The sequence below is a fragment of the Pelobates fuscus genome, chromosome 4 (assembly GCF_036172605.1).
Source record: "Pelobates fuscus isolate aPelFus1 chromosome 4, aPelFus1.pri, whole genome shotgun sequence".
NCBI lineage: Eukaryota > Metazoa > Chordata > Amphibia > Anura > Pelobatidae > Pelobates > Pelobates fuscus.
Genome location: NC_086320.1, coordinates 378,197,762 through 378,222,069, shown reverse-complemented (window position 1 = coordinate 378,222,069; position 24,308 = coordinate 378,197,762). Strand labels below are relative to the sequence as shown.

Sequence of the window (24,308 nt, the reverse complement as noted above, 5' to 3'; positions counted from 1 at the left end):
TTGTAATATGTGTTGCAATCAAAAAAGCAGCTTCATGGGCTGTAATCAGACAGAATGTATTGTTAAAAATGTGTTTTCCGGTTACGTCTGATACCAAAGCTGTGAAAAGATATGAAACCACAATAGGGAGTTCCATCACAAAGATAAAACAGACCAAAGGGGCACTTTGCAGGTCTACCCCATAAAGCCACAAGCAGGTCCAAGAAGTAACCACCTCTCTAGTAGGATTGACAGTATACGTACAAATTTTACATATTGAATTGGCAGCCATGACTTTGATGGAGGTAATAGAATTGGTCTACAGTCTCCATTGGCTAACACAGTATTATAGTAAACAACACCTAGATGGAAAAATTTGATACAATTGCCTGCAGCATAGACCATCAGACAATCCTTAGGCATTATCAAAGGTCCTAATTTTGAGGGTCTTCTTATATTGATGATAAACAGCTTCATCTTAACCTCTGTAATCTCGGTCTACGAGATACTGCTCTCACCTGGTGCTCCTCCTACCTATCCCAGCGCTCTTTCAGTGTTTAATTCTCTGGATCTTTTCCCCAACCCCTCTATGTTGGTGCCCCCCCTGTCACCTCTCTCTGTTGGTGTTCCACCAAGGTTCTGTCCTCGGTTCCCTAATGTTCTTGATTTATACTGCCTCCCTTGGTAAACTCACTAGTTCCTTTGGCCTCCAATATAATTTCTATGCAGATGACATGGAAATCTATCTGTCCTCTCCTGATCTCTCGCCACCCCTTTTGACTGTCTCTCTGCTATTTCTAACTGGATGGCTGCTCACTTCCCTAAAGGGACACTATAGTCACCAGAACAATTGCAGCTTAATGTAGTTGCTCTGGTGAGTATAGCATGCCCCTGTAGGCTTTTTGCTGTAAACATGGCCACTCCTCAGATGGCCATTAGAGGTGCTTCCTGAATCAGTGCTGCACAATGAGCAGCAATGACATTCAGTGTCTCCACGCCCTGCATGGAAACGCTAAAAGCTTCCCATAGAGATGCATTGATTCAGTGCATTTTTATGAGGAGATGCTGACTGGCTAGGGCGGCGTTTGGCCCCACCCCGCCTCATTGTCTGAGATCATCTGAATTGATGTTCTCAGTCAATCCATTGCTTTCCTTTGGAATAATCATTTCTGATGATATCAGCCAGGGAAGAGGATTGGAGGCGAAACCAGCACCAGCAGCCATGTGCAGCACTGGGAAGAAGGTAAGTTTTCTTATTCTTTAAAGGGGCCAGGGACCCTATATGTGTTTTTACCACTATAGTGTTAGGAATACACGTTTGTGTTTCTGACCCTATAGTGTTCCTTTAAACATAACCTGTCCAAAACAGAACTTCTGGTATTTCCTCCCTCTAGTGTATTTTCTCCTATGTCTGTCTCCCTCTGAGTCAGTGGCTCTACCATCACCTCTACCTCGCAGGCTCGCTGCCTACGTGTTCTCTTTGAATCTGATCTCTCCTTCACCCCTCAGTTCAAATCAATCGCTGAATCCTGCCGCTACCATCTCAAAAACAGAGCGCGCATCCGCCCCTATTTAATGCCAGATGCGGCTAAGGAGCTGGTCCATGCCGCTGTCCTCTCTCGCCTTGACTACTGCAATCCCCTTCTCAATGGTATTACTTGCTCCCAACTTTCCCTGTTACAGTCTATAATGAATACGGCGGCAAGGCTCATCTTCCTGTCCGTCTGCACCCTCCCACACTCCCCCGAAGACTTCTTAAGGGCTCATTTGGAACTCCCTTCCCTGCTTTGTTAGACTTTCACCCAGTCTTCAAAAAATAATTGAAAACTCACTTCTTCAGGAAAGCGTATCAATTAAACTGTTAGCTTTCCCTCCCCACACCCTGATTCCTCTCCTACAACTGTCATTAAATAAAACAAAAACACACTAAGCCCTCAGTAAATACTATTCTAGCAATCTACTTCTCTACCCTACGCTACCCTTACCTTTAGTGTCACTATACCCCACTCCCTCTAACATGTAAGCTCATTGAGCAGGGCCCTCAATCCCTCTGTTCCTGTGTGTCCAACTCGTCTGGTTACAAATACGTGTCTTTTAGTCCACCCATTGTACAGCGCTACAGAATTTGATGGCGCTATATAAATAATAATAATAATAATAATATTTGGAAATGTATAGCACCAGTACTTGTTTCTGTCTTCTACAAAAAGTGATGCAACGATCCAAGGAAAACGACTCTGCTTTGACTAGAACAGTGACCTACACACATGGAACGGCAGCTGTTGTTTACCGTTTTATCAAGGACACATCTAACATCACTTATATTCATATAATACGGAAAACCTCTAAATATCACAGCTAATGAGACTTCATTTACGGACATCAAGTCTGGATGGCTGAGAATTTTGTGAATTATTGTCCGCAATCCCTCCATGGACAGTAAAATTCTAATTCTCATCATCCTCAGCCCTTTACGAGTACCAGCTGAGAATCATTTTCAGTGTTACCGCCACAAGGAACATGCTTGTGCTGAATCTCACCCTGCCTGCGCTTTCTCTCTGAGCTTTGTCCCTCTGACTCAGTTTGTTACTATTGCTGTATTTGCTGACATCCGAATCCCCACCTGTACTTTAATTATTATAACTGGAAGCTGCAAGCAGTGGAAATCCTGACTCCTCAGAGCCCCACCTGCTACAGAAGAAATTATTCTGTTTTAACATAGAGCAGTAATCCACAAACCAACCACTAGATGGCAGGAAAGCACTTTGCCAAATGTAGAATTCTATTCTGCATTAGCCGTAGTGTACTACGTCCTTATTATGATAGTTATAAATGAACAATTAGTTAAAAATTTACGTTTTTTTTTTACCTTGTATTGTATTAATGAGTTTATAAATCATAAATCAGTTTAATTGATAATATAGATATCTAGTGATTTATGCTGTTCTCTTGCCAAGCTCAGGACAAACAAGGACAAAATCTGCTTCTGCGCCCACTTTTTCGGAAAAAAAGATTTTTTAAAAAAATGTTGTTTTAGAAAGTTATAGCCAAATGCTGATGTGGCATACTATTCACAGAGCACCCATCTAAGATCTGGCATAGTAATCAAGGCTCCCCAAGGTTAAAGGGACACTCTAAACACAGAAAACTATTGCATTTTAATGTAGTGGATTTGACAGTCCATTTTGTCTTGCCATCCTCTGTTCTGCCTACGTTTTGCCTCTGTTCTTCTTTGATTTGCCCTGCTTGGGACGCATAAAGGTCCTGGTACTCTGCTATAATAGAGGAATAAAGGTTTCGGTATTATCCTGTAATAGAGGAATAAAGATTCCAGTACTCTCCTATAATAGAGGAATAAAGGTTTTGGTACTCTCATATAATAGAGGTATAAAGATTTCGATACTCTCTTATAATAGGGGTATAAAGATTCCGGTACTCTCCTATAATAGAGGTATAAAGATTCCGGTACTCTCCTATAATAGAGGTATAAAGATTTCGATACTCTCTTATAATAGGGGTATAAAGATTCCGGTACTCTCCTATAATAGAGGTATAAAGATTCCGGTACTCTCCTATAATAGAGCCATAGAGGTTCCGGTACTCTCATATAATAGAGACATAGATGTTCTGCTACTCTCATATAAAAGAGACATAAAGATTCCGGTACTCTCCTATAATAGAGGTATAAAGATTCCGGAACTCTCCTATAATAGAGGTATAAAGATTCCGGTACTCTCCTATAATAGAGGTATAAAGATTCCGGTACTCTCCTATAATAGAGGTATAAAGATTCCGGAACTCTCCTATAATAGAGGTATAAAGATTCCGGTACTCTCCTATAATAGAGGTATAAAGATTCCGGTACTCTCCTATAATAGAGGTATAAAGATTTCGGTACTCTCCTATAATAGAGGTATAAAGATTCCGGTACTCTCCTATAATAGAGGTATAAAGATTTCGATACTCTCTTATAATAGGGGTATAAAGATTCCGGTACTCTCCTATAATAGAGGTATAAAGATTCCGGTACTCTCCTATAATAGAGCCATAGAGGTTCCGGTACTCTCATATAATAGAGACATAGATGTTCTGCTACTCTCATATAAAAGAGACATAAAGATTCCGGTACTCTCCTATAATAGAGCCATAGAGGTTCCAGTACTCTCCTATAATAGAGGTATAAAGATTCCGGAACTCTCCTATAATAGAGGTATAAAGATTCCGGTACTCTCCTATAATAGAGGTATAAAGATTTCGGTACTCTCCTATAATAGAGGTATAAAGATTTCGGTACTCTCCTATAATAGAGGTATAAAGATTCCGGTACTCTCCTATAATAGAGGTATAAAGATTCCGGTACACTCTTATAATAGAGGTATAAAGATTCCGGTACTCTCCTATAATAGAGGTATAAAGATTTCGGTACTCTCATATAATAGAGGTATAAAGATTCCGGTACTCTCCTATAATAGAGGTATAAAGATTCCGGAACTCTCCTATAATAGAGGTATAAAGATTTCGATACTCTCTTATAATAGGGGTATAAAGATTCCGGTACTCTCCTATAATAGAGGTATAAAGATTCCGGTACTCTCCTATAATAGAGGTATAAAGATTCCGGTACTCTCCTATAATAGAGACATAGATGTTCTGCTACTCTCATATAAAAGAGACATAAAGATTCCGGTACTCTCCTATAATAGAGCCATAGAGGTTCCAGTACTCTCATATAATAGAGGTATAAAGATTCCGGAACTCTCCTATAATAGAGGTATAAAGATTCCGGTACTCTCCTATAATAGAGGTATAAAGATTCCGGTACTCTCCTATAATAGAGGTATAAAGATTCCGGTACTCTCCTATAATAGAGGTATAAAGATTTCGGTACTCTCATATAATAGAGGTATAAAGATTCCGGTACTCTCCTATAATAGAGGTATAAAGATTCCAGAACTCTCCTATAATAGAGGTATAAAGATTTCGATACTCTCTTATAATAGGGGTATAAAGATTCCGGTACTCTCCTATAATAGAGGTATAAAGATTCCGGTACTCTCCTATAATAGAGGTATAAAGATTCCGGTACTCTCCTATAATAGAGACATAGATGTTCTGCTACTCTCATATAAAAGAGACATAAAGATTCCGGTACTCTCCTATAATAGAGCCATAGAGGTTCCAGTACTCTCATATAATAGAGGTATAAAGATTCCGGAACTCTCCTATAATAGAGGTATAAAGATTCCGGTACTCTCCTATAATAGAGGTATAAAGATTCCGGTACTCTCCTATAATAGAGGTATAAAGATTCCGGTACACTCTTATAATAGAGGTATAAAGATTCCGGTACTCTCCTATAATAGAGGTATAAAGATTTCGGTACTCTCATATAATAGAGGTATAAAGATTCCGGTACTCTCCTATAATAGAGGTATAAAGATTCCGTAACTCTCCTATAATAGAGGTATAAAGATTCCGGTACTCTCTTATAATAGGGGTATAAAGATTCCGGTACTCTCCTATAATAGAGGTATAAAGATTCCGGAACTCTCCTATAATAGAGGTATAAAGATTCCGGTACTCTCCTATAATAGAGGTATAAAGATTTCGGTACTCTCTTATAATAGAGGTATAAAGATTCCGGAACTCTCCTATAATAGAGGTATAAAGATTCCGGTACTCTCCTATAATAGAGGTATAAAGATTCCGGTACTCTCCTATAATAGAGGTATAAAGATTCCGGTACTCTCCTATAATAGAGACATAGAGGTTCCGGTACTCTCCTATAATAGAGGTATAAAGATTCCGGTACACTCTTATAATAGAGCCATAGAGGTTCCGGTACTCTCCTATAATAGAGGTATAAAGATTCCGGTACTCTCCTATAATAGAGGTATAAAGATTCCGGTACTCTCCTATAATAGAGGTATAAAGATTCCGGTACTCTCCTATAATAGAGACATAAAGATTCCGGTACTCTCCTATAATAGAGGTATAAAGATTCCGGTACTCTCCTATAATAGAGCCATAGAGGTTCCGGTACTCTCATATAATAGAGGTGTAAAGGTTCTAGTAATCTCCTATACGAAGGAAAGAAATGTTATTAGAATATTAGAATACAGATTCTGGCATTCTCCTGTACTAGGAGAAACACGATGGTATTTAATTCTGGCATGTAGCTCCTTATAGAGAGCTCTGGTGCACGAATAGTTAACCAGTAGCAATGCCGGGATCTTCGATTGCTCTCTCTTGTTTGTAGGAAGAAGGCTGTAAATGATTTCAGTCCATGTGTTGTGCGAGCACTGAGGCCGTCCCTGTAACACACGCAATGTGCCGATCATAATGCAAAGCAGAAGGCAGCAGGAACCACAGGCAGAAATAATTCCATACGGACTGGGCTACACCTCAGTCCAAAGCTGCAGGGCGGAGGTTTTCACAGGAAAGGGTCACACGTCAGGATCCCACAGTGATGTCAAAAGATTCAAAACAAGCTGTGCACATCATGCCAAACGAGCCTGTTAGCATCGCAGTGCCTGGGTGGAGGGCAGCCCGGCAAAGCGGCCATTTAAAGGACCAGACTGCACGCGTGGCCTTACATTTGAATTCTCACTTTAGTGAATACCTCTGCCAGTGTGATAGTATAGGACTAAGTCTGCAGGATGGTGCGCGCCACACTTGAGTATTTAACATAAGGTTAAGGTCGTTTTCGCACAGATGGTGAAAGTGTGAATGGAACATATCAGATTGGTGGGATTGTGATCGTATGTTTAACGGCTCGTCGGCAGCCATAACGCGAGGCTTTCATTTCCCTATATCTCAGGTACTCGTAGTGCCAGTAGGAATTTTTGCTCGCAGGATGGTGAATTGTGTGCACAATACAATCCCAAGAATGCCGCCACGCACAAGATGGTGTATTTATCCGGGATAATAGAGGTGCGGGGACAAAGTGAGGAACATTCTGAGAAATGGGAATTGCCTGAAATTTAAAGTGAATCTCAAAATTGGTGCTAAAATAGTTGTATGAAAAATTACATTTTAAGGTTGCCGTTTATGGCCGCAAATGTCAAATTCCCTTTTTATTCCCAGCAATTCCCACCTTAGTGAATAACAATGTGCGTGTTCTGTTCTAACAAGTGATCTAAAAGTGGGGTGATCACCATAGAAACCAGTGGAACCAGCAGCCACATTCCGATGCTGACTCCAACACTTTACATATTTGCAGCACTGTCCAGGACAGAACTCTTGGTAAATCTCCCCATTCTAGGTGTAGGTGTAGTTTATTCTTTTTTCCCAGCAGATGTGAGATGCAAACTGATAATTAATTTAAACCAACATACGTAACTGGTTTGAAACAAATATTGGAAATAAAATTATTAATTTAAGTTATGACGTATGAAGAAGCTATCAGCAGCGGCTGGGGCACAAGATATAAATGAATGACTGTCTGACCGTTTGAGGCAGGCGGCTGATATGAGCTGTGGGCGGGGGCACCAGAATGATCTCCCATTGGCTGAGTTTATTGCCCCCACCATCAGGTGTTTTTATCCCACACACTGCGATGTTACAATGTAACTGCTTGTGTAATCTGTTACATATTAATCATAAATACTCTACTTCAAACCACTTTGTCGGCCTGTCATACAGTGCGATTGTCCCCTTGTTCCTCCCATTGCGCAGTTTGTTACTCATTAAGCAGGAGAGAATTTTTCCGCAATCAGCATTTGATTTTTAATTAGACCGCAGCTGACAGTTCCTCTGCAAACATTAACCGGCACTGGCACTGTGTCTGCTAGTGGCCTGGCTCTCGGAATAACTAAACACTTTGGATGGCTTTCCCCATTAATGACTCACTTGTCCTTGTGGTCACAAAGAGTCACTTCAATAACTAACTGACAAAGAGCCAGATTAGCACAGGGTGCTATAGGACAGCAGCTCAGATCCTGCGTGTATAATACATTGCACTGGCTGTACATTATCTCAGCCGCATGCATACAATTATTCATATAGTGCCAACATATTCTGCAGCACTGTACAACAGTACAATGGGTGAAGAGGGCTCTGTGCAGACGAGCTTACATGGAATCGTGTACACTGATACCAATCACACCTTAAAAAATGACATAAAAAATACATCATTACCTTCAAGCTACACTCAGAGAGGTAGAAACACCAGCCACTGATTTTAAGGAAACCTGTAAGGGGTCCATTTATTTACTTTGTACGTTATTTAAGGATAAAAAAAGACTTCAGGTGCCTATATTATACTTAAATGGTGTAAATCTAGCCCAAATAATCCATTTACAGTGCCGCTCTCACTGGCTGTAAGCGTTAGCTGCACACTGACCGCCAAACAGCACAGTCCTCTATGGGTCATGCTTGTACCCATGGGTCCTTCTGTTGGAGGAGAAGACCGAATGTGACTCAGGTGCCTGGGAAACCCAGGTAGGTTGTCAAACTGTGCAAAAACGATTTAACAAGTTACATTGCAAGGGCACCATAACCACTATAGTATTTATATATATTCCCCCATCGTTAGAAGATATGTTCCAGTCCAATAATCCATTACTATCCCATTCTCATACCTGCACCCCAGACTCTAATCTGCCGCCTCTATATAGAATGCCCTCCTGCACAACATCTGACTCTTCCCGTCTCTGCAGTCCTTCAAAAATCCTTAACCCCTTAAGAACACATGACATGTGTGACATGTCATGATTCCCTTTTATTCCAGAAGTTTGGTCCTTAAGGGGTTAAAGGGACACTATATAATTTCACTGAAGTGGTTTGGATGCACTGTCCCTGTCCCCCTCAGTCCTGTAATGTAAAACAATGTAGGTTCTCTCCATCGACTGGCATTGGAGGAGCCCAACCCAGCACCGAGGGACATCGGTGTTTAAAAGGTTTATAAACCTTTATATGGCCGGGGAAGGACGTGGGGCAGAGGGAGTATAGTGTAGGAAATCAACTTTGTATTCCTAGGATTGTTGTGTTCTTTTATAAACATCCTTAGAGAAGCCTGTCAGTTGGCCTTTTAACTCCTCATCCACTACAACCATGCTCGGTTATCTCCCTTCTACTTTTCCCCCTCCTCCAAATCAGTTATCCTCAGATATAACCAAATTATATGAGTCCCCTACGTCGCGCTGTGTATTTGTTCCTCATCCTTTTAACTCATAGTTTGTTTGGTCAGGTCCATCTTCATCTGATGTTCTCAAATAATAATAATGACAAAGTATTTAACCAGGAATGGTACATTCAGATTACTCCGGTTTTCAAATACGTCCTGGGGATGTTACCTCAAAATGTCAAACATGTTTTGTCAGAATGAATTGTCTTGGTCTATTATACAGCACTGCGGAATATGTTGGTGCTATATAAATAATTGGAGTTGTGGGCTTGTCATTTGATTTTGTGATGTTTTATCCTGTTGAGAGTCACTTCGTACTGTTTAGATTTTTATTGTATATTGCATCTAATGGCAGAGTTAATGAGAAGTGTTTTTGCTTCTTGTTTTAGGATCTTGGTATATTGACGCCATTGTAAAGTCCGAGTCCTTTGAAGAAGGTCGTACCGAGATGATGATGCAAAGCCAGGCAGAGGCTCAGGAGCTGAGAAAGGTAAAATCTAAAGATCTATCACTAGAACTCACTAGATTATTTCTGCCTTTCTAGAATCCCCTCCAGGATCATTTATCTCAGTGATGCAGGCATTGAGTCCACTCACCGGTTTATCCTTCCAAAGTCAATGACATGATTGAGCTGGGAAATAATGTAATAAATGGATGGATAAAAAAACAACAACGGGAGTTTGCATCACAGCCTAGTGGCACCATGGTCAGAAAATATGGGCTGTAGTGGTTATGGTGCTTAGGCAGCCCCTGTAATACTATTTTATCATTACATTTGCACATGCATTGCCACTGCATTTCACATTAATGAAATATTCAGAATTGCTCTTCCCTGCTCGATTTCCTCTGATTTCGCTGCCGGTCGAGGATTCCAAGATGTACCAGTTTTGTGGGTGTATCCGGTAAGAGTTGTAACCACAGTGATTATTAAGTGGTTGGCAATGCTGGAAGTTTGTATATTTGTGGGTTGCTACAGTCTTGCTATTCTTAGAAAACCATACGCAGGATATGCTACAGAACCACACATATGCATTATCCAGCAACTCTTCTCAAACAAATCTAACCAGGGGAATCATCACACGGCCTTCAATCACTCAGTGAATCAGATCAGGTGGATTCAATTTCAGAGAAAGCCTTTTCTCATTATTTTAGCCGTTACGTATGTATGAGCCATTCTGCAGCTCCGTGTGTTTCTTAAAGAAATAGTGAAAGATTTATGGTTCCCTTCAAACACTTGCTTGAGTTTAATGCACCTACAAAACAGGCATTTAAAATCATGTTTAAGAGCATGTGGTGTTCACAGCTTATTTTGAAAAACTTTAGCCACGATTGTGTCTGATCATGTCATAACATCAATGGAACTGTCAGTAAGCTGATAGCATACCTCCCAACATGTGAAGCTATAAGATCAGGATGGGTGGGCAACGGGGGACATCATTGGCAATACCCGGAATGGCCCCAAACATAACGTACGCTGCAGAGAGTGTTGCTGAAGCACTCCCTGAATGGTCCTAATGCCTGTTCACAGCGCTTGCTTGTCTAGTGAGGCGCTTGCGCTGTAATGCCCAAAGATTGGTACCTGGTGTACAAGTATGTGGGAGAATACAGAACTAAATCTGGTATGTCAGGACCCCAAAATCAGATATGTCCTTCTTAAATTGGGACTGATGGGAGGCCTGTGATAATAGATGTTTTAACATCAACTGAATTTATCCTGTATGAGGAATGGGATTCATGCCAAGTACTTAAAGTGACACTATAGGCATCAAAACAACGTTAGCTTAATGAAACAGGTTTTGTGTATAAATCCTGCTTCTGAAGTCTCACTGATCAATTCTCTGGCATTTATAAATTAAATCACTTTTTGTTTCTGGTTATGCAGCCCTAGTTACACCTCCCCTAGCTGTGACTCGCACAACCTGCCTGAAAAAAAAAACTGTTTCATTTGCAATCAGATGTTAACTAACTTTGAAAGTTTTTATCTCCTGCTGTGTAAATTGACTTTTAATCACACACGAGGCTCCTGCAAGATCTAGCAAGCTATTAACAGGGTATAATATAAGAAATTCTAAATTAAACAGAATGTGCAATAAAGGAAGTTTAAACATTAGATCTTACTTTACAGAAAGTGTTTTGGAAGGCTGTGCAAGCTACATGCAGGGAGGTGTGACTAAGGCTGTAGTAAAAAAAAAAAAAGAGATTTAACTCTTAAATGGCCGAGAATTGAGCAGTGAGACTGCAAGGGCTTGATCTATACACCAAAACTGCTTGATTAAGTTGTTTTGGTGCCTAGAGTGTTCCTTTTACAATATGAACCTCTAGGGATCAGACTCCAGTTTAAAGAATGAAAGCATCTTGATTGGCTGAGCTACTTCCTGGTCTGGACAGAGTTCTCGGCAAAACCTGAAAATCCAGCACTTTAATGCAAGTGCCCAGGGGCGGACATAGAACCCTCAGGGCCCCCGGGCAAAATAAATCAAGGGCCCCCTTACAGGTCCCACCCATACTCCGCAGCAAGCGCCCCCCATGTCCCGCCTCCATGCACCGCCTCCAGCCACACCCTACACAAGGAGCAAAAGTGCAATAATCCCTTCGAGGCCCCAGTAGAGACTACAATTGAGGGCTAATGGGCCATGGAGGGGGGTCTTTCTAGCAGAGGCTATATCAGTGTCCTTTAGAGAGTGTGCTAGAAAGAATCCCCTCCAGGCCCTATTAGAGACTACAATGGAGTCTAATAGGCTTGGAAGGGGGTCTTTCTAACAGAGGCCATCTCAGTGTCCCTGCTGGAAAGTGTCGCCTCCAGACCCCAGTAGAGACTACAATTGAAGGCTAATGGGCCATGGGGGGGGGGAGCATTCTAGCAGAGGCTATCTCAATGTCCTTTAGAGAGTGTGTTACAAAGAATTTCCTCCAGGTCCCATTAGAGACTACAATGGAGTCTAATGGGGCCTGGAGGGGGTCTCTCCAACACTCTGGTTCCTATTCACAATATAGCAACACAACATAGCTCGCTGATACCTAGGCCAAGTTGGCACCTCTTACCTTAATTACTGTTGCTGGCTGGCAGTCTGTGGGCTTGCTGGAAGGCTGTGGGCTTACTGGCTGTGGCTGGCAGGCTGTGGGCTTGCTGGCTACTGCCGGCAGGCTGTAGGCTTGCTGGCTACTGCCGGCAGGCTGTAGGCTTGCTGGCTGCGGCTGGCAGGCTGTTGGCTTGCTGGTTGCGGCTGGCAGGCTGTGGCTTGCTGGCTGTGGCTTGCTGGCTGGCAGGCTGTGGGCACTTGTAGATTATTTAAATAAATAATCCATGCACAATAACCACTACTGCTCTGTGTAGTCGTTATGGTGCCAGGAGGGCCGGGCCCCCCTCCCAGAGTAAGTAGTCAAACCGTTTAAGAACAGTTTGACAACTTACCTGGGGTCTGCTGGGATATGAGGCTGTAGTAGGGTATAGGAGCAGTGGTGCAATGTGTAAGGGGTGCAGTGTGTGTGAAAGGTTCAGTGTGTGTGAGGGGGTGTAGTGTGTGAATGTGTAGGGTGTGTGGGGCAATGTGTGTATGAGGGGGCTGTGTATGTTTGTGGCAATGTTAGTATGGGGGGCTGTGTGTGTGTGTGTGAGGCAATGTGTGTAAATGTGTATGGTGTGTGTGGGGGCAGTGTGTGTGTATGGGGGGCAGTGTGTGAATGTGTATGGTGTGTGGCGGCAGTGTGTTTATGGGGCTAGAGTTCACTCTCACCACTGCGACCACCAGGAATCCCTGGTGGTCACAGTGTTGAGAGTGAACTCTAGCCCGTAGCTCCAGGGCTAGAGCTTACTCTCGCAAGAGCCGTAACGCTGCCGTGGTAACCGTGGCAACGATCTGTGCTCGCGCAAGAAGGACCCAGAGGAGCTGCAGGTTGAGCTCCCGGGTCCTCTCTTCCTCCCTCCCCTGCCGGCTGCCCGCACGGTGCCTGCAGACAGGGGAGGGGGCAATTGCCCTCCTCTTACTCCCCCCTCCCCCTCTTCTTACCCCCCTTCTTACTCTCCCCCTCTTCTTACTCCACCCTCTCCCTCTTCTTACTCCCCCTACTTACTCTCCCCCTCTTCTTACTCCCCCCTCCCCCTCTTCTTACTTCCCCTCCCCCTCTTCTTACCCCCCTCCCCCCTTCTTACTCCCCGCTTCCTCTTTTTACTCCCCCCCTTCTTACTCCCCCTCCCCCTCTTCTTACCCCCTTCTTACTCCCCTCCTCTTCTTACCCCCTCCCCACCTCTTCTTACCCCCCTCCCCCCTCTTCTTACCCCTCCCCCCTCTTCTTACCCCTCCCCCCTCTTCTTACCCCTCCCCCTCTTCTTACCCCCTCCCCCCTCTTCTTACTCTTCCCTCCCCCCTCTTCTTACTCCCCCTCCCCCCTCTTCTTACTCCCTCCTCCCCCTCTTCTTACTCCCCCCTCCCCCTCTTCTTACCCCCTTCTTACTCCCCCCCTCTTCTTACCCCCCTTCCCCCTCTTCTTACTCTTCCCTCCCCCCTCTTCTTACTCCCCCCTCCAACTCTTCTTACTCCCCCTTCCTCTTTTTTCTCCCCCTCCCCCTCTTTTTACCCCCTTCTTACTCCCCCCTCCCCCTCTTCTTACCCCCTTCTTACTCCCTCCTCTCTTCTTACTCCCCCCTCTCTTCTTACTCCCCCTCCCTCTTCTTACCCCCCTTCCTTCTCTCTTCTTACCCCCTCCCTCTCTCTTCTTACCCCCCTCCCTCTCTCTTCTTACCCCCCTCCCTCTCTCTTCTTACCCCCCTCCCTCTCTCTTCTTACCCCCCTCCCTCTCTCTTCTTACCCCTCTCCCTCTCTCTTCTTACCCCTCCCTCTCTCTTCTTACCCCCTCTCTCTCTTCTTACCCCCTCTCTCTCTCTTCTTAACCCATCTCTCTCTCTTCTTACCCCCTCTTTCTCTTTTCTTACCCCCCTCTCTCTCTTCTTACCCCCCTCTCTCTTCTTACCCCCCTCTTTCTCTCTTCTTACCCCCCTCTTTCTCTCTTCTTACCCCCTCTTTCTCTCTTCTTACCCCCCTCTTTCTCTCTTCTTACCCCCTCCCTCTCTCTTCTTACCCCCCTCTCTTTTTACCCCCTCTCCCTTTCTCTTCTTACCCCCTCTCCCTTTCTCTTCTTACCCCCCTTCCCTCTCTCTTCTTACCCCCCCTCCCTCTCTCTTCTTACCCCCCTCTCTCTTCTTATCCCCCTCCCTCTCTCTTCTTACCCCCTCCCTCTCTCTTCTTACCCCTCCCTCTCTCTTCTTACCCCCTCTCTCTCTCTTCTTACCCCCTCTCTCTCTCTTCTTAACCCCTCTCTCTCTCTTCTTACCCCCTCTTTCTCTTTTCTTACCCCCCTCTCTCTCTTCTTACCCCCCTCTCTCTTCTTACCCCCTCTCTCTTCTTACCCCCCTCTCTCTTCTTACCCCCCTCTTTCTCTCTTCTTACCCCCCTCTTTCTCTCTTCTTACCCCCCTCTCTCTTCTTACCCCCCTCTTTCTCTCTTCTTACCCCCCTCCCTCTCTCTTCTTACCCCCCTCTCTTTTTACCCCCTCTCCCTTTCTCTTCTTACCCCCTCTCCCTTTCTCTTCTTACCCCCCTTCCCTCTCTCTTCTTACCCCCCTCCCTCTCTCTTCTTACCCCCCCTCTCTCTTCTTACCCCCCCTCTCTCTTCTTACCCCCCTCCCTCTCTCTTCTTACCCCCCTCTCTTCTTAGCCCCCTCTCTTCTTAGCCCCCCTCTCTTCTTACCCCCCTCCCTCTCTCTTCTTACCCCCTCCCTCTCTCTTCTTACCCCCCTCCCTCTCTTTTCTTACCCCCTCTCTCTTCTTACCCCCACCTCCCTCTCTCTTCTTACCCCCTCCCTCTTCTTACCCCCACTCCCTCTCTCTTCTTACCCCCCTCTCTCTTCTTACCCCCTCTCTCTTCTTACCCCCTCCCTCTCTCTTCTTACCCCCCTCCCTCTCTCTTCTTACCCCCTCCCTCTCTTCTTACCCCCCTCCCTCTCTCTTCTTACCCTCCCCTCCCTCTCTCTTCTTACCCCCTCCCTCTCTCTTCTTACCCTCCCCTCCCTCTCTTCTTACCCCCTCCCCCCTCCCTATCTCTTCTTACCCCCCTCCCTCTCTCTTCTTACCCCCCTCCCTCTCTCTTCTTACCCCCCTCCCTCTCTCTTCTTACCCCCCTCCCTCTCTCTTCTTACCCCACCTCCCTCTCTCTACTTACCCCCCTCCCTCTCTCTTCTTACCCCCCTCCCTCTCTCTTCTTACCCCCCTCCCTCTCTCTTATTACCCCCACTCCCTCTCTCTTATTACCCCCACTCCCTCTCTCTTCTTACCCCCCCCTCTCTCTTCTTACCCCCTCCCATGTAGCGTGGCCGATCTGCTCTCCGGTCCGCGATGCCCGGCCGGAGTGATGGGAAGGTGCACGCTCAGTGTGCACTTCCTGTCAGTCTGGCCGTTACAGGAAACAGAAACTCCGCGCGGAACAGGAGTTTCTGTTTCCTGTACCCGGCCGGACTGACAGGAAGGTGCACTGCACACTTAGTGTGCACCTTCCTATCACTCCGGCCGGGCACCGCGGACCGGAGAGCAGCTCGGCCACGCTACAGGGGAGGGGAGGTGAGAAGCTGCAGCCGCCTGGGGCTCTTAAGAGAACGCTCAGGCGGCTGCAGCATTTAAAGGGGCGGCCAGCCCCCTCAGAGTGTGCCGCCGGGCCCCCTGATGGCGGGCCCCCCTCCCGGCCGGGCCCTCGGACCATGTCCGAAGTGCCCGACCGGTCAGTCCGCCCCTGCAAGTGCCTTATTTTGTTTAAATGTTTATATTGTATTTGTATATGCATTAATAATCATTGACTTCATACAATAAAACAGAAGTCACTTATAGCCTGGGAAATCAAAGTGTACATTTATTTTCACATTTTAATTCCTAACTTAGAGCATCAAACTTTGCCAAACTCTTCTGGGAGATGCATAGGTCTGCCTGTTGTGGATACATTTATTTTCTACCTTAGTGTTTACAGTAAAGCAAAATTGAAATAACAGAGAACTGATAGTTTTATTACTGAACTAGGAATTCTGGAGAATTTACCAGGCAATCACACATTTATTCAAAAATGTAAAAAAAAAAAGTGGAGAATTTTTCTATTTTGGCATAAAATGTCCAGCTGTCTTATCAGTTCTACACAGATCCCAGTTTAGCAAATAAATCCCTTAGTTCCTTTTGTTATGAAACTTTTCTTTATTAACTTTTCATATAAATAAAATGATACATCTATTTGCCCAAGTTTAAGAAAAATTTAAGTATTAAATTAATCCATGTGGTGTAGATTGTTTTGCTTCCTGTAAAGAGTCCTCATTTTTCAGTTCTAGTCTTTGCCTGCATCTCGATTCCTACATCAGTCCCTCTTACACGCCAACCATTTGTATTCACGTAAAGCCACATTTAATGAATAAAGTGGAATATCAGATGATAAAAAATAAATAAATAACAGGTTTCGCTGAAGAATTGAATTTTTTTTATACATATAGAAGACTATTGTGAACGCCTGTCAGACGTACACCAAAGTATTCATCTGATCAAAATATCCAAACATTTGTGGTCGTGTGGGCTGAGGTCCATCAGTCTTATTGATTTTTGGGAAGCCAGCTCAGTTTCTGAGGCCTGCGGGCAGACACGATGCTGGTAGGTGTAGGAGAGAGACTGACAATATTTCTAGAGGAATGCGGTTTAGAGGGGAAGGGGCAGTAACTGTAACTGGTCGTTCATTAACCGCATTAAAACATTTAGAAGCAGAATGAACGTGCGGTCGTTGGGAATAGATAGTATTACGTTGCCTCGTTTTCAAACATTAAACCTGTTGAAAATAGCAAAGTGAAATAAGAGCGATCGCAGATTGCAGTGAGGCCTTCTGAAGGTATATATTCAAATCCCCAGCATGATAAAAAAAATGGCATTGTTTTCCAATGCATAACAACGTAGGCTTGCGATCGATTCGTCATCAGCAGTTGTGTGATCACAATTTTATCTATACATTCTCTAGTGTGAAGGGCTAGTGGTTTGAAACTAAGAACAGCTAAACACACCCTTGCTATTCAGTTCATATTTTTATTTTTGTCCAATTTTCTGTAATGCGTGTGCGTGCTTGTTAACACAGTACTCTACTGAATGGCGCTTACCTTTCCAACTCCTGACAGCAAATGAGAAATTATTGTAAATTACATTTTTACCAATGGTTACAATTAAAGTCTAAGTAAAAGCCCTGCATTTAACAAAATAGATTTGTATTGCAACTCTCGGGGTTATTGGCTAAAGTGGAAATTGTCCGGGATTCAAACAGAAATTTACAGAGAACTTAAAACTATTGCCATAAATTGCTGAATTTCTAAATCTTCCATCAATGTGAATGACACAACTACTGTTTCTTACTTAAAAGTTGTTTTGGTTTTTAAAATAGATTTTGATGATCCAAAATACTATTTAGCGGGTTATTTACTCCTATTTGACTTACATCGAGTTTAGAAAATATATGTATTTGTGACATTTTATATTGTCATTTGAAAACCCATACTTTTTTTAAACAAACTGGTTACATAGAAACTAGGACGTGGAACAATGTTCAACAACATTTCTGGTTTGTATTAATCACTAATTTGTAGCTTAACCAACCCTGTAAAGACCAATGACATTTTGTAATTACATTATAATTCAGTCTCGCTCCTAATAATTATTAAGTTATTACTCTACAATACAGTTCTGGTGGCATTGAAAGAGGTACAGCTTTCTATCTTGGCATAGTATTATTTAAGAACAGTGCTGCAGAAAAGTGAGCACAGGCAGTCTTTGGTTCTTAAGGCTTAAAAAAAAAAATCAGAAATTCATAGCATTACCAGTGTAATTCTGAAAGGATGAGTTTTTAATCTTTATTGCTAACATCTGGGTTTTGGAAGCAGGACTGGTTTTTAGTGGTTGGTAGTATTTGTGTATCCCTGACTAGACAGCTTGTCATCCTTCTTGCTTCTGAAACAGTCAGTGACCAAGGCTTGGCCAGACTTCAGACCCCAAGCAATTCTTCTGGCCACCTGCTTGGGACATTGTGCGTGTGCCGCAGCCAAAAATACGACATGGGTTGAAGACTGTAGGAATCTCTGCAGTGTCACCCACCACGTCTAAACTTTGCTGAACATCCCCATAATTCATCAGAAAACGAAATATGACCTGAAATCCCAGCACAACATTTTCACCCACAAACTAAACAAGGAGATTAAATGACGGTTTAGTTTATCGATGCAGGAGAATAAGCTACTCTGCATCTATATACTGCTCCATGAATGCACTTTAACCTGGTTTAATATGTTGAGCCTTTTCCTGATATGTTTATGCTCCTTCCGAGTAATTTCCATAAAGCACAGTGACCACTTTTATTCTCACCACAGGCATCACACCGACCGTGAATATTTGGTCCATCAATAGAAAATACGCCTTTATTTAATTCTGCTGTGCATGAATCGACTCCAGAAAACCACTGATTGCCAGCTTCGCTGTAAGACTGGCAAAGCATTGTACTGTCTACTTTATTTTCCCAGTTTGCTAAATATCATTAGATATTAGAGACAAAGAGGCCAACACTGTCTTTGTCAGTGTACACATCCTGGCATAATTGTATTGGGAAACTCAAATGTTACAAATACATGTATTCCTAACAATAGGGCGTTTTTAGATTAATGCCCCCCAACAATTAAATAAATAGTGTTCCTGACCGTTCATCCCCCAGTGCCAGTCTTGGTGCAACAGCCATTTCTCTCCTACTGATTGTATCATTACAGATGATCTCAACTAATCCAGTACTTCCTGTAGAGAAGTATTGGGGGGAAATGGAGCTAATGCTCATGTGCAGCAATCGCTGCGCTCTGCCAATCAGTATCTCCTCACAGAGATACATTAAATTAATCCATCTCTATGAGCAACCTCTGGTGTCCCCATGTCACCGTGAAGATATTGACGGTCAGTCCACCAAAGATTGTAGAACCTCACCAGGAAGGGCCTCTAGTGACTGTCTGAGTGACTGCACCTAGAGGTGTTACTAGCCAGCAATGTGAACAGTGAGTTTACTCTGAAAAGCCTGCAGGGACATGCTACAGGCACAAGAACCACTACATTTAGCTGTAGTTGATCTGATGACTGTAGTGTCCCTTTAAATAAAGGGGAAAAAGTAAGTTTATCCAAAACGACACCTGAAAGGGACAGATTTGTGTAAACAATGTCCTTCTTCATATTATTAATTCACAATAAATGTCCATAGCATTTATGCTCATGTTTCACTACTTGCATATGGGTTTCGAAGATCAAAGCTTTTTAAGAACTGTAGTCAATAATACAGTAACTAATCACCTAGAAGGCTCACAGCTGACACTCCGCTCACCTTTAACGTGTTTGGTTCCCACCTCTGGCCTCCTCTGTTATCTGATTGATATCTGTAATAAAACCATTATGTTTTGGTAACTGGGCCGTGACAACAGTTAAATCAGGACAAATATCTAGCGGCTTCTTTCTTGTGTGTTTTTGTCCTTGGTTCTGGTGTAGGCGGTGGGACCCAGAAGTGCTGGAACACAATAGTCGTCTGTCTCCACAAACATAATGCCAATGACACAGTGCTGATTCTTCAAGGAATGGTTTATTTATTATTTTTTTCACCATTGTATTTAGTTTTATTGGAAAGCGATAATTGGTTTTGCCTTATATGGCCACATTTCCTTTTTGACTACAGCTGCACAACGTGACACTTACCTGTACGATATTGATAGACTGTGCTGTCTCTCTCATAGTTTTCTATGAAAGCTCAGGCAGTCTTCCTGTGTGTCCACGCTGGCTTCCAGTTTAGTTTCCAATTTCCTTGCACAAGTAGGTTTGTTCATTATTTTTCAAATAGAACTAATTGCATCCGGTTTATAAACTATTAATTCACCATGATAAAAGTAATTGGAACTACCTTTTATCAAACTTCCCACCTAAGTTTAATATTTTGTTCCATTGCTTTGCAAAATGTGTCTCTGTCTTCCTCTCTCTCATAGCATTTAAATTCCTTGAAGACCTTCCACCAATGTGCTCTCTCAGACCTTGTTAGAAAATACTCATGACTCATGTATGTACATAGTGGGCATTGGATAGCATTCCCTTCATCCCCCATAAAACCATAACTTACCCCTTCAAATAACGACAGACAACTTCTTGGAGAAAACAGGCCACAGCATTTATTAACACAACCAAATACTGTATAACTCCTTTAACATATAACGAAATAATAAATATCATAAATTAACAAACAATTTGCATATAGTCATACAGTAACCAAAGAAACTGTCCTTGCCAATCTAACTTCCCCAAGGCTCTCACCTCCCCCCCTCGGCATAATAAAAACATCTTCCTTTTCAGGGCTCCCCACCAACTCGGTGGGGCCCAATCATAATGCTCCCCACTGGTCGACTTACAACCCATTGGGGACACGTCCAACCTGGTACCTCCTCCAGGTTCACCATAAGAGACGGGGAGGATGAGACACGGCCATTATCCCCCTTTTTCATCTAATCTACCAAACCATCCCTTATTTGGCAAGGACACCCCCCCGCCTCGCTGTGAAAACCCCCGGGCCCAAAGCAGCAAAGGGAGGGGGGGGCGGGAAACTTGTTGCTGGCCCGGCTCCTAAGTGGCACTGAGGTCAGTCTCATCTGTCACCACCCACTTCCTGCTCTCTGGAACTCGGAGAGGTTGACCTACTGGAAGCTGGACCCTGTTCTTGGGTCCAGAGTCGGTGGAGATGGCGAGGCCCCAACCAAGCTGCGGCGGTTCGTGGGGTCTGCAGTGGTTATGGTGTCGGGCAGAGTGCTTGGAGTCCTCGGAAAGCACTAGGAGCATCAGTCAGCGGAAGGTACCCGGTCGGGGTGCCAGCGGTTCCGTTACAATTAGATATACTTGTGATGTGTTCAGGGCTCTAGGACCCTGACTGCTGAATCAATGCTCTCTGTATTGTCTGCCCCCAGTGGGGGCTCCTGGTTGATTGGCAGGCAGTCTGGCTGCATTTCAACATTTCAGCTCCACCAATTATAAGCCTGCCTGGGCAATGCCAATCTCATGCCTTTAGTTATGTAAAGGTTAGTCCGCAGGTTTCCCCTGTTTTTTTTTTTTTTATTGATGATGTTAGGGGCATTTTTAAGGGTTAATGGTACACTATAGTCACCAAACAACGTTAGCTTAATGAAGCAGTTTTGGTGTATAGATCATGCCCCTGCACACTCACTGCTTAATTCCCTGCCATTCAGGAGTTAATTCACTTTTTTATGTAGTCTTGCACATGACTCCTTGCATCTGACTTACACAGCCTTTCTAAAAACTTCCTGAAAAGAGTCATCTAATGTTTAAACTTCATTTATTGCACATTCTATTGCATCTAGAATTTCTTATCTCTTGCTCTGTTAATAGCTTGCTAGACCCTTCAGGAGCCTCCTGTAGTATGTAATTAAAGTTCAATTTACAGAGCAGGAGATAAAAACTTTTAAAGTAATTTACATTTGATTAAAAATGAAACTACCGTATATACTTGAGTATAAGTAGAGTTTTTCGGCAAATTTTTTTTGCTGAAAAACCCCAACTCGACTTATACTCGAGTCAATGTCTGTATTATGGCAACTTACATTGCCATAATACAGACAAGGGGCTGTTGGGGGCTGGCAGAGAGCATTTACTTACCTCTCCTGCGGCTCCTGTCAGCTCCCTCCTCCTCCACGCCGGTCCGATCAGCTTCCTCTGCAAGTCCCAGTGTAAGTCTCGCGAGAGCCGCGGGGTCATAGCGCGGCCGCGAGACTTACACTGGGAGCTAACAGGGGAGCTGACCGGACCGGCGCTGAGGAGAAGGGAGCTGACAGGAGCTTCAGGAAAGGTAAGTAAATGCTCTCTGCCAGCCCCCCTCCACTGAACTGCCAATGCCACTGGACCACCAGGGAGTGAGAGCCCCCCTCCCTGCCATGTATCAAGCACGAAAATAAATAAATAAAAATGTAATCATAAAATATTAATAATAATAAAAAATACTAATAAAACAAACAAAAAAATAATATTAAAATAATAATTTAAAAAAATAATAATAACAATGCCCACCCCCACCAAGGCTCTGCATCACACTCTGCATCACACACACACACTGCACTCATATACACACTGCACACATACACACACTGCACACATACACATACACACACTGCACTCATACACACACTGCATTCATACACACACTGCATTCATACACACACTGCACTCATACACACACTGCACTCATACACACACTGCACTCATACACACTGCATTCATACACACACTGCACTCATACACACACACACTGTAAATAAATATTCAATTAATATAATTTTTTTTAGGATCTAATTTAATTTAGAAATTTACCAGTAGCTGCTGCATTTCCCACCCTAGTCTTATACTCCATTTATTTGGGTAAAATTAGGGGCCTCGGCTTATATTCGGGTCGGCTTACACACAGTATTTTGTTTTCATGCAGTCTGTCCCAGCCAGCGGAGGTGGGGCTAGGGCTGCATAAAGAGAAACAAAAGTGATTTAACGTCTAAATGGCAGTGAATTGAGCAGTAAAACTTCAGGGACATGATCTGTGCATCAAAACGGATTAATTAAGCTAAAGTTGTTTTGGTGACCATAGAGTCCCTTTAAAGGGACACTATAGTCACCTGAACATCTTTAGCTTAATGAAGCAGTTTTGGTATATAGAACATGCCCCTGCAGCCTCACTGCTCAATCCTCTGCCATTTAGGAGTTAAATCCCTTTGTTTATGAACCCCAGTCACACCTCCCTTCATGTGACTTGCACAGCCTTCCATAAACACTTCCTGTAAAGAGAGCCCTATTTAGGCTTTCCTTATTGCAAGTTCTGTTTAATTAAGATTTTCTTATCCCCTGCTATGTTAATAGCTTGCTAGACCCTGCAAGAGCCTCCTGTATGTGATTAAAGTTCAATTTAGAGATTGAGATACAATTATTTAAGGTAAATTACATCTGTTTGAAAGTAAAACCAGTTTTTTTTTCCATGCAAGCTCTGTCAATCATAGCCAGGGGAGGTGTGGCTAGGGCTGCATAAACAGAAACAAAGTGATTTAACTCCTAAATGACAGTGAATTGAGCAGTGAAATTGCAGGGGGATGATCTATACACATTTAGCTAAAGTAATTTAGGGTACTATAGTGTTCCTTTAAGCATCATATTAGGAATATTGATAGAGATGGTACTTGGGTTAATATTAAGGTTTGAATTAGTATTAGTAAACCAAATTAGTAGTCGCAGGTTTAGGGTTATGGCTAGAGTCTATTCTAACAGCATAATTAAAAGTATCACATTATGTATATATATATATATACCCTCAAATAATATATATTCTGTGCCCCATTGTAATGCTGTATGAATGCAGTCTCCTCTCTTGCAGATCCTGATGAAGCTGAAGTGTATTGCATTGGAGGCAGAAAGTGAGCTGGAGAGGCAAGATGAAATGTTGGAAGATATTAGTTCATCCAGTGACAGAGCGTTGGGTCGTATCGATAAAAACGTCCACAGAATGAGGAAACTACTGTAGAAACCCAGCCAGGGCTCCGCGTCGCTTGTTCATGTAAAAATGGACTTCATTTCATTGAATTAAATTGTTTACATACTTATTTATAGATTATTTATTTAACTAATATTTATGGATGTTGATGCCTCAAACTTTGCACTCAGCCTTACCAAACAATATTTAGAGTAAAGTAGTTCTTTGCTTGTTGCATCTAATTATATTTAACCATCTACAAAACATTAGGTTTTTTCACCCCAGTTATTTTCAATGTTACAAGTCTCAGCCACTAAATTACAAATTGTAAGGATTTAAAGTGATTTTCAGATTTATATATTTTTGACAAAATAGACAAAGTTTGGGTCAACATTTAAAATTCACTTTGAATTCTGACAATTTACAGTTTTGTGAGCAATCCTGCGAAATATTCTTCATATATTCTTGGTGGAATTTTATTCAGATCTTGATATATTTATTATGTGATGGTAAAAATATTATTTATGAAACTGTGAAACACAATGTAGCTTTGCATTGCATTGGTTTTAGAATATTTTAAAATAATGTTTTTTTTTTTCTGTACCTATGCAGGCGTTTGGGTA

The 24,308-nt window shown here is 43.0% G+C and overlaps 1 protein-coding gene across 4 annotated transcripts in view; it reads left to right on the top strand.

Annotated features, from left to right (window-relative positions):
- The window catches only part of SNAP47 (synaptosome associated protein 47), a 70,241-nt gene extending 46,252 nt beyond the window's left edge, over positions 1-23,989 (top strand). For 3 of the 4 annotated variants that reach the window (XM_063452823.1, XM_063452821.1, XM_063452820.1), the window contains 2 exons: positions 9,496-9,596; positions 23,575-23,989. In XM_063452823.1, the coding sequence (XP_063308893.1) occupies positions 9,496-9,596; positions 23,575-23,736 (263 nt within the window). In that variant the 3' untranslated portion in view covers positions 23,737-23,989. The remainder of the gene's footprint in view (positions 1-9,495; positions 9,597-23,574) is intronic. The other variant, XM_063452824.1, reaches the window with a different exon arrangement.
- Positions 23,990-24,308: the final 319 nt, after the last annotated feature.